Here is a 13,641-nt window from a genome sequence, read left to right as displayed (position 1 = left end):
TTATCTTTCAATCTTTATGTAGTGTTAATGTGATGTTATACATCTTCCGTTGTACCCAATTGATCACTTGTACGTTTTTAATGTTTGCAGACAGGTATATCTGAAATGGGGTGCCAGTTTTGAATTCTGATTCTCTATTAATACCTGTCTTTTCTTCTTAAAAACATTATGAATTCCAAACAATTCCTGGCAAAGAAGATTTTTGTATTTTAAGAGATCTGGTGCAGAGCACAGGCAAAGTAGTTGACAAAACTATGGATATGTGAAAGCTCTGAACTTTCTCTTTGGCAATGAGGTAACAGGACTCACACGTAGTGTAAAATGAGGATACTGGTCAGATCAGAATACTGGGGTGCAGGGGTGTGGAGTATTCCAGGGACCGTATGGTGGGCTAGAGTGTCGGACAGAGTCTAGTACAAGAAATTAATACGTAAAGAAAAGGTGGTAATTCTGGGTCTTAACATTGATACCAACATACGGACATCATCGCTTTCGTAAGGAGTTCAGAAGGTGAGTGGAAGGGACCCATTCAAGCCGCTTCGACTGAGCAAACCTTGATTTGCCGGTTTCCACCCAGTCTGATTTCTGCCATCCTCTGTTGCCCCAATAGTCTTACATTTATACAGACTAAAATCTGGCCACGGTAGAGATAAAACGGTGATACAGCAGGTTATCTGCAGCTGTGATCTCTTTTCTCTCACGCCTTTAAAATACTTCCCAACCCTTAGTTTCCAGGACACGCAAGGAAGACTACAGAGGAAACGGCCGCGGGACCCAAAGAAGCGCCAACGTGGCGGTAACTAGAAAATGAGGGGTCCAAATTCCACCAATAAACTGGGCAACTCAGTCTACGCCCCGCCCACCACCCCTGCCAGCCAATAACCTTCACAACTCCTCTGTCATTCTCGCCCATTCTTAGGGCCGCTGCGAAGACTTCCTCTGCTCTGATCGCCTGCGCACCGTAAAGCCCTCTTTATAAGCGCCGCTCCTCGGCTTCGCCACACACCGGCTACAAAAGGGAGGCCCAAGACACCAGAGAATAGTCTCACAAACAGCAGAGGGGTGAAAAGAATGAGAATGGGTAGCTCGGGACGCCCACCTGACGCCCACAGCACGCTGTTCCCCTTGACCCGGAAATGACTCTCCTCTCCTCTTTCCCCGCCCTCTTCTTCTTTCCCTCCCCTTCCACGGTTAAGGAGGAGCGAGAAGGGCCGGCCAGGTTTGGCCCGGCATGCCTTGGGCTTCCGGTGACCTCTGGCCCTTTTCTGTTGTACGCTCTTGCTTCCTAGCGTGCTTTCTCCCTCACTACCTTGCTTTCCTCCCTCCGGTTTTCCTTCGCACGCCAACTGGTGACTGTGGCGCCCGCGACCTGCAGAGAGGCGGTGGCGGAGGACACTCGTTATGGCCGCCTCTAAGCCTGTAGAGGCGGCGGTAGTTGCTGCGGCTGCGCCCGGCTCCGGGAGTGGGGTGGGCGGCGGTGGTGCGACTGCGGGCCCGGGCACAGGGGGCCTGCCGCGATGGCAGCTGGCGCTGGCGGTCGGGGCGCCCCTGCTGCTGGGTGCGGGTGCCATGTACCTGTGGAGCCGGCAGCGACGGCGCCGGGAGGCCGGGGGTCGAGGCGACGCCGGCGGGCTGAAGCGCAACAGTGAACGGAAGACCCCGGAGGGTAGGGCCAGTCCGGCCCCGGGAAGTGGACACCTCGAAGGCACTAGTGCTCACCTGGAAATGGTGAGCAGCAGCCCTGGGCCATGGAGGTGGAACCCAACGGGTGCAGCCTTTCCTTGAAGGTTGTGCCGGTTAGGGGGCTTCCCATCAGAGGGCAGCACGTTGGGTTTCGAGAGAGTCATTTTTGGCTACCTTAATAGGGAGCGGAGTAGGCTGAGGGCACAGGGTAGCGACATTCTTTGACAGATTTTTTTCTTTTTTTTTTTGGTTTCAGAAAAGTATTTTTCTCGGTGACACAGCATTAATCCCTGGCGTTATGGGCATGGGTAGCATTTGCAAATGTGATGACTGTTAACTAGTGAAGGAAACCAAATTCCATTAACGGTTGATACGTTGTGATGTGAATTGCTTTGGTGATTTCCAAGGCCTAGAACTTGATCGGTAATAACCTTTTAATAACAAGCCACTCCCTTTTTTCGAAGTTTTTTTATTTTACCTTTAAATTTACATGACCAAGCTTGACATGCCTGATACAGATTCTCTGATTTTAGGTAAAGCATTGGAGTATCTGGTGAACTGCTTTGTATGGTTTTGTTGGACTATTAAATCCTTTTGGTATCTAACAGCTGTGCGCGGGGGATGGGAGGGGCGGTGTTGGCCAGTCTGCATTTAATACTAGGATTGGGTGCTGTGGAAGGTTTTATCTGAGCCTGGGATTATACAATGGTAGTTTCCAGAGTAACTCAGAGGTCAGAGAAACCTTTGGTCAAATAACCCCTGTTTATGTACATTTACAAGTCATTTCCATGTTGGAGACATGTTTAATTGCTAAATAATCAAATTGGTTTTAAGGGAAATTTTGATGTAGGAATGAACAACCATAGTTTAGTAATTAACTATATGGCTGTCATAATAGGCCATTAGAGAGCTAGATAGTTTTTCCAGTAGGGGAGTAAAACATTGCCACTTAAAAAAATTACATAAATATATGAAAAATGCATTATAGTATGGTGAAAGAACACATGGACTGTGGGAACTAAGACATGTGCACTTTATATTGGGCTCTGGCATAATTACCTTGGGAGAGTCATTTTGTCTCTGACCTTAGTGTCATCCTGTAGAATAAGAGGATTAAAAATTAGATCTTTTCCTTTCAGCCCTAAATGGTGGTTCTGAGTGCTGCTAATGAGAGGTAATCAGGGGATTCTTTGAATTAGTCATCACTTATCTCATGTCATTTTCATGTGCCTGAAATTCTCTGGTCATGTCCTAGTTCATTTTAAATTTAATTTTAATTACAGAAGAGTAGTGGATGAATGAAAGATATATAAAAGTTCAAAGTTCTGTAATAATCACCAAAAATAACCTCTGTTATAAAGATAGTTTCTAGACATGAAACTAGGTTTAGACATTTCATTGCAGTTTCAACTACTACTCACCTTACCCATTTGGTATTTGATAGAATCTAGCAAACTCATTTTCAGTTTTTCAGCATCGTCTGGGTCAACACTGATGATTTTTAAATTTCATGTTTTGTAGTTTTATCAGAACAATTTTTTGTTCACCTGACTGCTATTAGAAATTAGATCTTAATATTAACTTATTTGTGTAACTTGAAATGCGTTAAAATAATTCTTTTTGATCCAAAATAAAACTGGAAAGTACTCTTGTACACCTTGTGGAATTTGTGAGCTTGTACTTATAATCTTGCTTTGAGTTACTACCTGATTCTTTAGTAAAGCAGCAATAAGAATTCTAAATCATTTTTTAATAGGAATTTGTATTTTAATTATTTGTGACCAATAAATACTGAAGGACTTGTCTCTTTTATAGTCTAGTCCTTAGAGTTATTATTTCACTACCTAAATATAACTGGCCCTAATTGTAATTTCTATGGTTGGAGAAATTGCTCTATATTTGAATAGCACCTTTAAATTGGCAACCTCAGTGGGTTTTGTATTGGGTTGGCCAAAAAGTCCGTATGCTTTTTCCTGTAAAATAAAAGACACATTTTTCATTTTCACCAATAACTTTATTCATTTGGGTATTTGAGTAGGTCAGCTATGTCCCACTATTGGCTTCTAGTGGATAGAAGCCAGGGCTGCTGCTAAACATCTTCCAATGCATAAGACAGCCCCCCAGCAATTATTTGGCCAAAGTGTCAATAGTACCAAGAAACTTCAAAACCAATTTTGACATGTTTGATCAGTGACAGCACCTTCTTCATACACTGCACCAATCTTTTTTGCATTTCAGTGCATTTTTATCTTTCTTAAAATAATAATAATATGCCGAAAATGTTGCGTATCTTCTTCCATCTTCAATATTAAAATGGTTGCACAAAAATTCACAAAGTTTTGTGAATTTGTAAGCTTTTTAAAAATGAACACTGATATGACAGCTGTCACAATACAGTCTGACAAATTTGTTCCAAATGACATTAAAGGCAACTAAGCACTACTAGGGCCATTATATGGAAAAAACAAACTTTGGCCAACCCAATAATTAATAAGGAAACATTTGTTTCAACTAATGAAAATCCTGGCAGAATCCTGGTGCCTGTATGTTCTTTTTCTACCTGATCAATAGCAGTTTTTAAGAGAATGAAAGAATGAACAAATGCCAATGACTGGGGTAATTTTCCCACGTGGGTAACTGAAACCCTGGTAAGGGGGACTGCTGTACCTAAAGTATTAACTCATCCACATTGGGCTGTTATAAAGCCTACCATGATGTGCCATTCATTCAATAATTAAAAAAAAATACTTGGAGAACTACAGATTCTCAAGAGTCAGTTCTTTGAAGATCATCTTATCCATAGGGCTTCTCAATCTCTGATTATGAGTTATTACAAGAGATCACCACACCCACATGAACACCAATCCTGGTATTCTGATTACACAAATGTCTTAATATTTCTTATTTCAACCTGTGATTTTTTTTTGGAAATGTGCATTTATTTAAAAACATTATTGACTTTAAAGTAGCTTTTTATCCAGTTGTTTTTTTAATTTTATGATAAGAATATAGTTATTCTAGTGTTCAGGTTTTTTTAATGTTACACAGGAATGGATTATCCCACATAAAATGATTACGAACAACTAATCTAAGTCAGCCCTCTACAATGGGAAGGGAGAAATGTGTAAGCATTGTATATAATGAGATCAAAGACTGAGTAACATGCAGTTATCAGTCATCTAAATAATTCCCCCAAAATGATCTGTTTCTGGGCGGTTGTTTTTTTTTTAAATCAGGGTCACCAATGATGTGCCTATATAATTAAGTTCAGTGAACACCTTTCAGTTTTACATGGTTCTTGGCAATATTTCTCATTGCTTTTTCTTAATTTCATAACTTTTCCTGTGACTTCTGAAATACTACATTCTCCTTCCTGATTGCCTGTCTGCCTGCCTGCCTTCCTAAACTTCCTGATGCCTTCTTTGCTGATTCTACTCAGTCTTCTTTCTGGGCTCTTTTCTTTGCCTCTTCCTTTTGGTGACCTTCATGTTTCTGTCATAGGCATTCTTATGCTCCATATCTTCACTGGATGCTTGCTTGTCCTCTAGCACTTATACACTGATGGCTCCCTAATTTCTTATCTATAGTCCAGAGCTCTCAAGAGGCTTACATTTAAAGGGAATCTTCACTTCATTATTTCACAAGTATTTCACACCCAGGCTCCTTCTTTTCCTGAGAATACCCCTTATCAATTAATGTGCATCAACTAATTTCCCAAGCCAAAAGAAACTTGGGCATCATTCCTAACTTTTTACTGTTCTCATGTTCTTTCCACATCCAATGTAGAAAAACTCTGGGTCTTAAATGTCTGACCACCACTCCATTTCTAACGCTGTTACTTCTCAACTGACTATCTGCTACTCATTATTGCTTTCATCCAGTCCATTTTGTCACTATGAGAGTAAATCCTGGCAGTTCGTGCTTGAAACAATTAGGTGGCATTCTGTTCATTGTCCACAAGGTAGCATTGAAACTCTTGATTGACGGCCCTCCATGATCTGGATCCTGCTTACTGTTCAGCTTAATTTCTTGCCACTTCCTCTTGCTTCTCACCTTGGATGTTCTGAGAACACTGCTTTCAAGCCACAACATGTAGGTCATTTCACTTTTTCTGAAACTCTCCCTTTTTTTTCCTGCCTAAGCACACCACTATGTTATTATATGATACTGAACTTTTTCCTTCCGTATTACTTACCACATGATACTAGGGTTGCTTATTTATCTCTTTCCTGCTGTACTCTTGAATCTGTGAAGACTGGGATGGCTCTTTCTCACCATTATATTCTCAACCTAATACAATGCCTAATATAATAGAGGTGTTGAGTGAATGAACCTTCATTCTTGAACATCTGAAAATACAGAGTAGAGCAAAAATAGGTTTACAGTTAGTATGAAAAATAATAATACAAGATAAACTTTTGCATACTCACAACTGTAACTCTTGCCCCATCCTGTATATATATTTTCCATAAGTTGAATATTTTTTCAAAATTTCTAGCTTTTTACTCTATGAATTGATCCCGGAAATTGGTATGACAGTCTTAAACCTCATTTAGCCATTCTTTTTTAAGCTACTTGATTTTGCATGAACTACAATCAATGCATTCTTATAAGTAGGTTCTTTTTAGGTAAAGAATGCACTGCATTATGATTTAGTAGGTAGGGTCGGTTGTTGGGTTTTTTCTTTTTTAAGTTTCAGGATACGATATGGGAAATTAAGTGTTTTCTTATCCTAGGTCTGATTCATATAAAAGTAACAACTGGTCAATGTATTGAAAGATTGTTTCTCATTCAGAAGTATTTCAGAGTTGAATGCTTTGTAAAGCTGTAATTTAAATTTAATATATGTTTGAAATTTGATAAAAAGGAAATAAAATCATTTAAGAGAAGTATTATCGAACCACCTTGTATATTGTTAACTGGTTACTCATTCTTCTCATACGTGGATTAAGGCACCTAATTCTAGCTCATTTTCTTTTCACAGTGACTATGTGAGCATATGGATAATTTATAAAGTCTTGCTTACAGTAATTGCTTACTGCCAAATGTATATCAGTGAAAACTTTCTGTAATGTTACATTATTATTTCAGAGCTTGTTTTCGAGGTCCCTTTCTGGTCTTCTGACTTCTGTGTGTGCTAAATAATCCTTTGAGGGTTGATTTTCCTTCTTGGAATATCTTCCTGACTGTCCCTAGTTAGTCATTTTCTTCCAGAGCAGATTCTTAATAAGTAAGTAAGTTTTCACTGAGTGATTGTTTTCTTACTTTGTATCCCACTAAATTTACCGGGATTATACTTTAATATCTGTAGTTTTGATCTTTAAATGTTACTTGTTTTCCAGAGTAGAATTGCCTCTGGGAGAGATGGTGGCTGGCTCCTAGGTTTGCTTCTTACTGGACAGGTTTCAGCAGTGTTGATGGGAGAAGATACATATTTATTTACCGTGTTTCCTGTTGCTACCATTTAGATTTATTACCTGAGTTACTTGTTTTTAAGTCTTGTGTTTCACCAAAATAGTTTTGGGTATATTTGTGTGTATATGCAGTTTCTATCTACTCTTTGGACTAATTTTCTGGATATTAGTTATATAATTTACTAGTCACCTAGTTATATCTTCTTTTATGTGAATTAGGGTTTCAGTGTTTTGATCATGGTTCTCTTGAGAGGCTGCCAGTGTATACTCGTTTCCTGCACTGGCCTCTTGTGTTCCTTCAGGATGAAGACTATCCTGTTGGTTGTTATACAGTGGAGTCACTTCAAATATGCTTTTCACTAATATGGATTCGGTTATACTTCCTTGGCAGAAAGAAAGAAAAAGATCTAATTGTGCAGATGAAACTGTCTTTTCAGTTACTCATCTTTCAACTTCCAGTCCGTAGTGGGAGCAAGATGTGATACCTGGATCTGTTCTCTTTGTTTCAGTTCCCGAGTCTGAATCTGGGTATAATCCTAATGATAAAGATTGGTACTCGTAAGGCATAGGTGACAGTCCATGTCGTATAGAAATTAAACTTAGGCGATCGGGAGTCAGAGTGCTTGAGTTTGGACCCTGCCTTGGGCAAGTATCCCCATCTCTGGGCTTCAGTTTCCTTATATGTAAAATGGAGATAATAGCACTTAACCTTGCGTCTTCTCTGGTGCTTTTCTAAAGAATTTTCAAAAAATCCCAAAAACCTCAGACACAGGCAACAGTATGATAACTACCAGAGAAAAAGGGGGTGGGGGGAAGCAGAAGAGGGGCGAAGGGAAGAACGATGATAGAAGGAGGCTTGACCTTTGCGGTGAACACAGTAAAGATGGTATGTTATAGAACTGTACACCTGCAACCTATATAATTTTATTAACCACTGTTAGCCCAACAAATGCAATACAAAAATTGTAAAAGAAAAGAATTTTCAAAAGTAATTTTGACAATTAATGATTTGTGCTTCATGCTTTACCTTGAGGATTCCCTATAAGATTTGACTCTAAATATTTGTTGAATTCGTCAAGCAGAAGCACAGGGTCATGTAGTTGACTCTGGTGGACATTTATTATGACGAGATGAAATTTACTCAAATCTTGGGTGGAAAAAGCTAAGTTTTCTAGTAGTTTAAGTAATACTTTGATTGATATACTAGGCAAAAATGGATATCTTCTTCATAATTCACCTGTGTTCTTACCAGTATTCACTAAGTTTAAATTAATGACCATATATTGCTCACGGAAATTGAATACATAGTACCTAATCCTTCCAACTTTTTTTTTTCTTTTAGAAAGAGATTAGAATTTTTTGAACCTACCAAAGTTACATGTAGGAGGCCAGTAATGGGAGTTTGAAGTTCCTGCATGTCAACAGTGGCAGTGGGAGGTTACTGGAGGGTTTTGAGCAGGAACTGACAGTTCAGCTTACTCGTTAAAATGTCTTTCAATTAGAAACTAATTTCTTGTAAGAAATGCAGGGGAAGGATGCATTTTCACAGAAATTTAGTGTAAAATGGTATGGAATGTTTAGAACCTTAAAAGGATTACCCTAACCAAAAGTGATTTCTAGTAACAAATTACATTGTAGTTTTTATCTCCTTAGGAGCTTTAAACATTTTTTTCTCCAGTGCATTTATTTTAACTTTTGCCTAGTATTGATCTCAAAACTTGTGAAAATAGGATCCAGTTTTTGCCATAGCTGGTGGTGATTGATAATCTGGCATTGTGCTAACCAGCTTTTTGTCCTAAATTCCATCAGTGGGACAAAATAATGAACTTTTCTCTGCTGTGCGTGTTGAAATGTCATTCTTTCTGCCATTTTATTAATGAAGGGAAGCAGTTGTGCAGAAAGTAATGGAGGGAGGGGTGCAGTGAGCAGAAGGTGATAGGATAGGGTCGTTGACCAAGATCCAAAGCTATATGAAAGTGGTTTGGTTGCCTTTTGGATGGGCAGTGGAGGTACAGTGGAAGAAAATTTGCAATTTTGTCTTTTGCCTATGTAATTGGGTCTTTTTACACTTAACATCGTTCAGAGCATTGTGTTTTTTTTTGCCCCCTACAGTACAATAGGGAAAGGAAATTAACAGCTTCTGATTTTGGCTTTAGGAGTTAAAGAATTTGTAATAATTTTAGAAAGGAAGCTGTTATGAAACTTGACCAAATGGAGGTAAATAGCTAATTGAAAGATTCAGTTGCTTGGTTTTAGGTTGAGTTAGACTTTGCTCAATACAAATAAGTATCTGTATTTCTAAGCGAAGCCTTGTGTATCTATCCATATTCCTTTCTTTTTTAAAAAAAAAATTTTTACTTATTTATTTTTAGAAAGAGGAGAAGGGAGGGAGAAAGAGAAGAAGAGAAACATCAATGTGTGGTTGCCTACTGGGGACCTGGCCCACAACCTGTGCATGTGCCCTGACTGGGAATCAAACCAGCAACCTTTTGTTTTGCAGGCTGGTGCCTCAGTCCACAGAGCCACACCAGCCAGGGCCCTCTATCTTTTTAATTTGTCAGCCCTTGCTACCTCTCCTTGTGTTCAGTGTGATATCATTTGGTCTTTAACTTCTAGTAGACTGAAAAGACTTCATTACTTGTTTGTGCTAGTGAGACAAGGTTTGCCGGGAGAATGTTCTATTTAATCTGCATATCTTTAGGAAAAATACTAAATAAATCTTCAGTGTGTTTGTAGTCAAACATACCTCTCACATGCATTTAATATGCCACATTATTTTCTATATAAACAGACCCTAGTGTTTTAGGATGTGTATTAGCCATGTTTTCAGTGACTTAGAAACATTGTAAACTTTTTGCAAGAAATTGAAAGTGTTTTTCTTTGTATTTGATGTCAAAAGTAATTGAGTTTCATTAATTTGAAGTTTTATTAAGCCTAGGGGGTTCCTGATTGGTGTGTTCTTGGCAGATTGTACCTTTTGTCAATAAAATTGCTGTTCTGTGCTCCAAGTCTTCTGAATGGTATTTTATTGCTACTGCCTTCTTTTTGTTAGCAGTTGCCTTCTGTAACTTCTTCACATTTTTGTTTTACTTGTCATTTTGCTTTAGGCCATGCCCTATAAGGCAGCATGTAGTTATGTTTTAATTTTAAATAGTTTGAAAATTTTTTAATAATGGAGATTTAACCTATTTATATGTATTGTTATTATCGACATATTTAATATTCCTGCCAGAAGTACCCTGCTTTTTGTTTTTTCCTTTACCCAACTCCCTCCTGCTTTTTGTTGTATTGATCATCTTACCCACCTAGGGGTTTATTTTTAATGCTGAGGAAGTTGTAGACTTCTGTTTCTGTTCTTGTGTTCAACCATAAATGTGTTAGTTTGGTTAGGAATATGATTTTAAGTTCAAGATAATCTTCTGAACTTCTAAGTATTTACCTCTTTTTCCTTTTTCCTTTTTTTTTTTAGTACCTTATGTTGGTGTCTGACACCAGGTTGGTTCTAATGTTTCCTTAGATACTCCTTTCTGTGCCTTTCCTTCCAAACCTCAGATAGGGAAGATGTTGGAACTTTTGGGTTTATACTTACATGTTGTTTAACTTTTCCTCCAAACACACTTTCCTATCCTCCTTTTTTATTACATTATGGCAGACTTTCTTGGCTCCTTAGTTATGCCCATTCTAATATACAGTTTTTTTCCTCAGTTATGCCTATTCTAATATATACAGTCCATCCACTGAATTGTTATAATCCTTTTTCAATTTCAAGATGTCTAATTGGTGCCCTTTAAAATCAGCCCTTTTTTAAAATGACCGATAGCCTCATATTCGTCTGATGCGAAATTTTCTGTTTGCTTAGTTTATTTTTTCATAAATACTGATTTTCTATTTGAATTTGATACCTCTCTTTTATGGTATTAATTTTCCTTTATGTTAGCAATTCTCGACAGTGTGGTCTCTTGAGAGACAAGGAAGGTATGCTTGTCACTGGTTTCTGGATGTAGGGATGCTCACTCATGGCTGACACAGCCCTACTCCAGTCTGACTTCTTTTTTCAGTGGACTGGAAGGAATGTGGAGGTTGCTTCAAATGCAGTTTCCAGCAATCACCTTAATTGTCACCTTCCTTCCCCAAGTCCATAGCTACATAAGAGCTTCCCAGTTGTCTTCTAATTTGGATTTCTTGTGCTGAGGATTTTTACTGCCCAAGTCTATGGAAGATGATTAAAGTTATTGACAAACAGAAGAGTTTATATTCATCTATTAATTTATTTGTGCTTTATTTCGTTTCTTTCATTCTCCCATATCCTAGTTTTAAAATACGCATGTTCCTTGTTGACACCAGCTAGCTGTTTAGTATGTCTGATTGTAGATAGTTTCCTACAAATTCTTTGCACACTGTACTTTAAAAACTAATATAGCTGTAGTCAGACTAAAGGAGAAGGGAAACAAAAGGTAAATACAGAAAAATGCAGTGAAGAAAAATGAAGTGAGAGGAAGGGAGAAAAGAACAGATAGAAAAAAAGGGTTGTTATCTTCTCTTCGTGACTGAGATGCTCTGGGCCCTAAGCAGCTTCACTGCAAGCCCCTGTAAGTTATTTGAGGGAGCAGCCACTTCTCTTCTGCTTTTGATTTGTCAGTGCTCACCTGTTGGAGATATATGGATTCTTTCATAATCACATTTGTTAAAGTGGAATGATGTTGACAAACAAGAGTTTTGGGTAGAGACATGCCACAAAGCTCTCGGACCCAGTAGCAGGACCATGGACAACTTGATTTGTCTACAAAGATATTTCCCATGTATTGATCGGCATGTTCACGACTGTCCTTAATGGGGATTAACTACCAACTCTTGTATTGTACGTAAGTGTGTAAGTTCAGTGTTCCAGAATCAGACTCTGAGACAAAGGTAGTGCAAAAATTTATTGATGAGCAAACAATAAATTTGGGATACTTGCAATGAAGAGGGCAAAATGTTTCCAGTGTCTGTTCTACACTATTGACAGTCTAAAAGGAAAATAACAACATGCATAAATAAGTGGTTTTCAGAATAAGAAAACCAAATAGCCAATAAACATGAAAAAAACCCCAAATTCATTAGTAGTGAGGAGAATGCTAATTAAAATAATATTGGAATTTTATCTTGTGTCCAAATTTTTCAACGTTGGCACTATTGACAGTTGAATCTGATAATTCTCTGTTGTGGGGTGCAGTTCTGTGCCTTGCAGAATGTTGGAGGCATTCCTGGTGTCTGTCCACTAGGTACCAGTAGCTCCCCACCCTGTCTCAGCTGTGACATCAAAATGTCTTCAGACATTTTGTCAGTGTGCTCTAGAAGGTAAAATGACCCCTGATTGAGAACCACTGTTTTATCTCTATTAGACTGGAATAATAAAAGGTAGTGATCACACCTGTCGCTAGCAGGAAAGTGGTACCTTAAAGCGCTACAGCCTTTTGGGGGGAAAGGTCTGAGTGTTTTTAAAATATATCAATCTTTTAATATAGCAGTCTTGTTACTGAGACTCTATCCCATGAAGATATTTATATGAAGAAACTTTCACTGTAAAAAACCATTCTACCCTTCTATCTTCTGTCAGGTTGTCATTTAATCACTGTGATCTGTATCTATTCCTGAGCATTCACTAGTACTTAATAATTATTTCCTCTCATTTCAGAACTCTCTTGATAGAGCCCAAGCAGCCAAGAACAAAGGCAACAAATATTTTAAAGCAGGGAAATATGAACAAGCTATTCAGTGCTATACAGAGGCTATCAGTTTGTGCCCTGCAGAGAAGAATGTTGACCTTTCCACGTTTTATCAAAACAGAGCTGCTGCCTTTGAACAGTTGGTAGGTATCCTAGGTTGTTTTTTTTCTGTTCTTTTTTTTTTGTATGATGTTTTAGGTAATGCCACTCAAATACATTTTTTGAAGTCTTGAAATTAAAAGATTTTTGTTTTATTTTTATATCTTTTAACTGCATAACTCTTTTGAGAACAAACTTCAGTTTTGCTTGTTACAAATGTAACCCAAAGTTATATATATCAGATTTTATAAAATTAAATAATACAGAAATCTAAAGTTTCTGGTGACAATATTCTCCTTAATAGTTTGAGGCTATTTCTTAAACTTTTTGTCTCCATGTATGTGTTTGTAGCAAAGTTAGAGGGCAGGGAAACAACATGAGGCCCTATTACACAGATGATTGTTTGCAGCATATTTTTTCAGTTGCCGCTATATCATGTACAGCTTTCACAACACACATAGAACTGTTTTCGTTCTTTTTAAAAAGCTGTGGTTGCTGCTGTATGATTGTACAGTGGAAAACATCTTTCTGTTGTTGAACGTTTAGATTGATTCCTCTTGTCCCTATTGCATTCAATGCTGCAGTAAATATTTTTGAAGTATTTTTTGCATATTTTTGGGAGGATAAAATTCTAGAGATTGAAATATAAAAAGATAGCGTCAATACCACCTTTCAACAAAAACACGAGCAAATGAGCATGCTTGCTATTCACTGTTCTTGCTGACTCTGATTATCAGTGT

At 38.2% G+C, this 13,641-nt stretch overlaps 1 protein-coding gene across 1 annotated transcript in view; it reads left to right on the top strand.

The window, feature by feature from the left end:
• The first annotated feature begins 918 nt into the window (after nt 1–918).
• TOMM70 (translocase of outer mitochondrial membrane 70) overlaps nt 919–13,641 on the top strand; it is a 35,732-nt gene continuing 23,009 nt past the window's right edge. Inside the window, exons 1-2 of the mRNA XM_054577365.1 lie at nt 919–1,728; nt 12,772–12,945. Coding sequence (XP_054433340.1) covers nt 1,402–1,728; nt 12,772–12,945 — 501 coding nt within the window. The 5' untranslated portion in view covers nt 919–1,401. The remainder of the gene's footprint in view (nt 1,729–12,771; nt 12,946–13,641) is intronic.

Source organism: Pteronotus mesoamericanus, unplaced genomic scaffold (assembly GCF_021234165.1).
Source record: "Pteronotus mesoamericanus isolate MK-2021 breed Mesoamerican mustached bat unplaced genomic scaffold, CSHL_Meso_final contig_42, whole genome shotgun sequence".
NCBI lineage: Eukaryota > Metazoa > Chordata > Mammalia > Chiroptera > Mormoopidae > Pteronotus > Pteronotus mesoamericanus.
The sequence above is the reverse complement of the archived record's forward strand: the minus strand, read 5'-3'. Positions and strand labels throughout refer to the sequence as shown.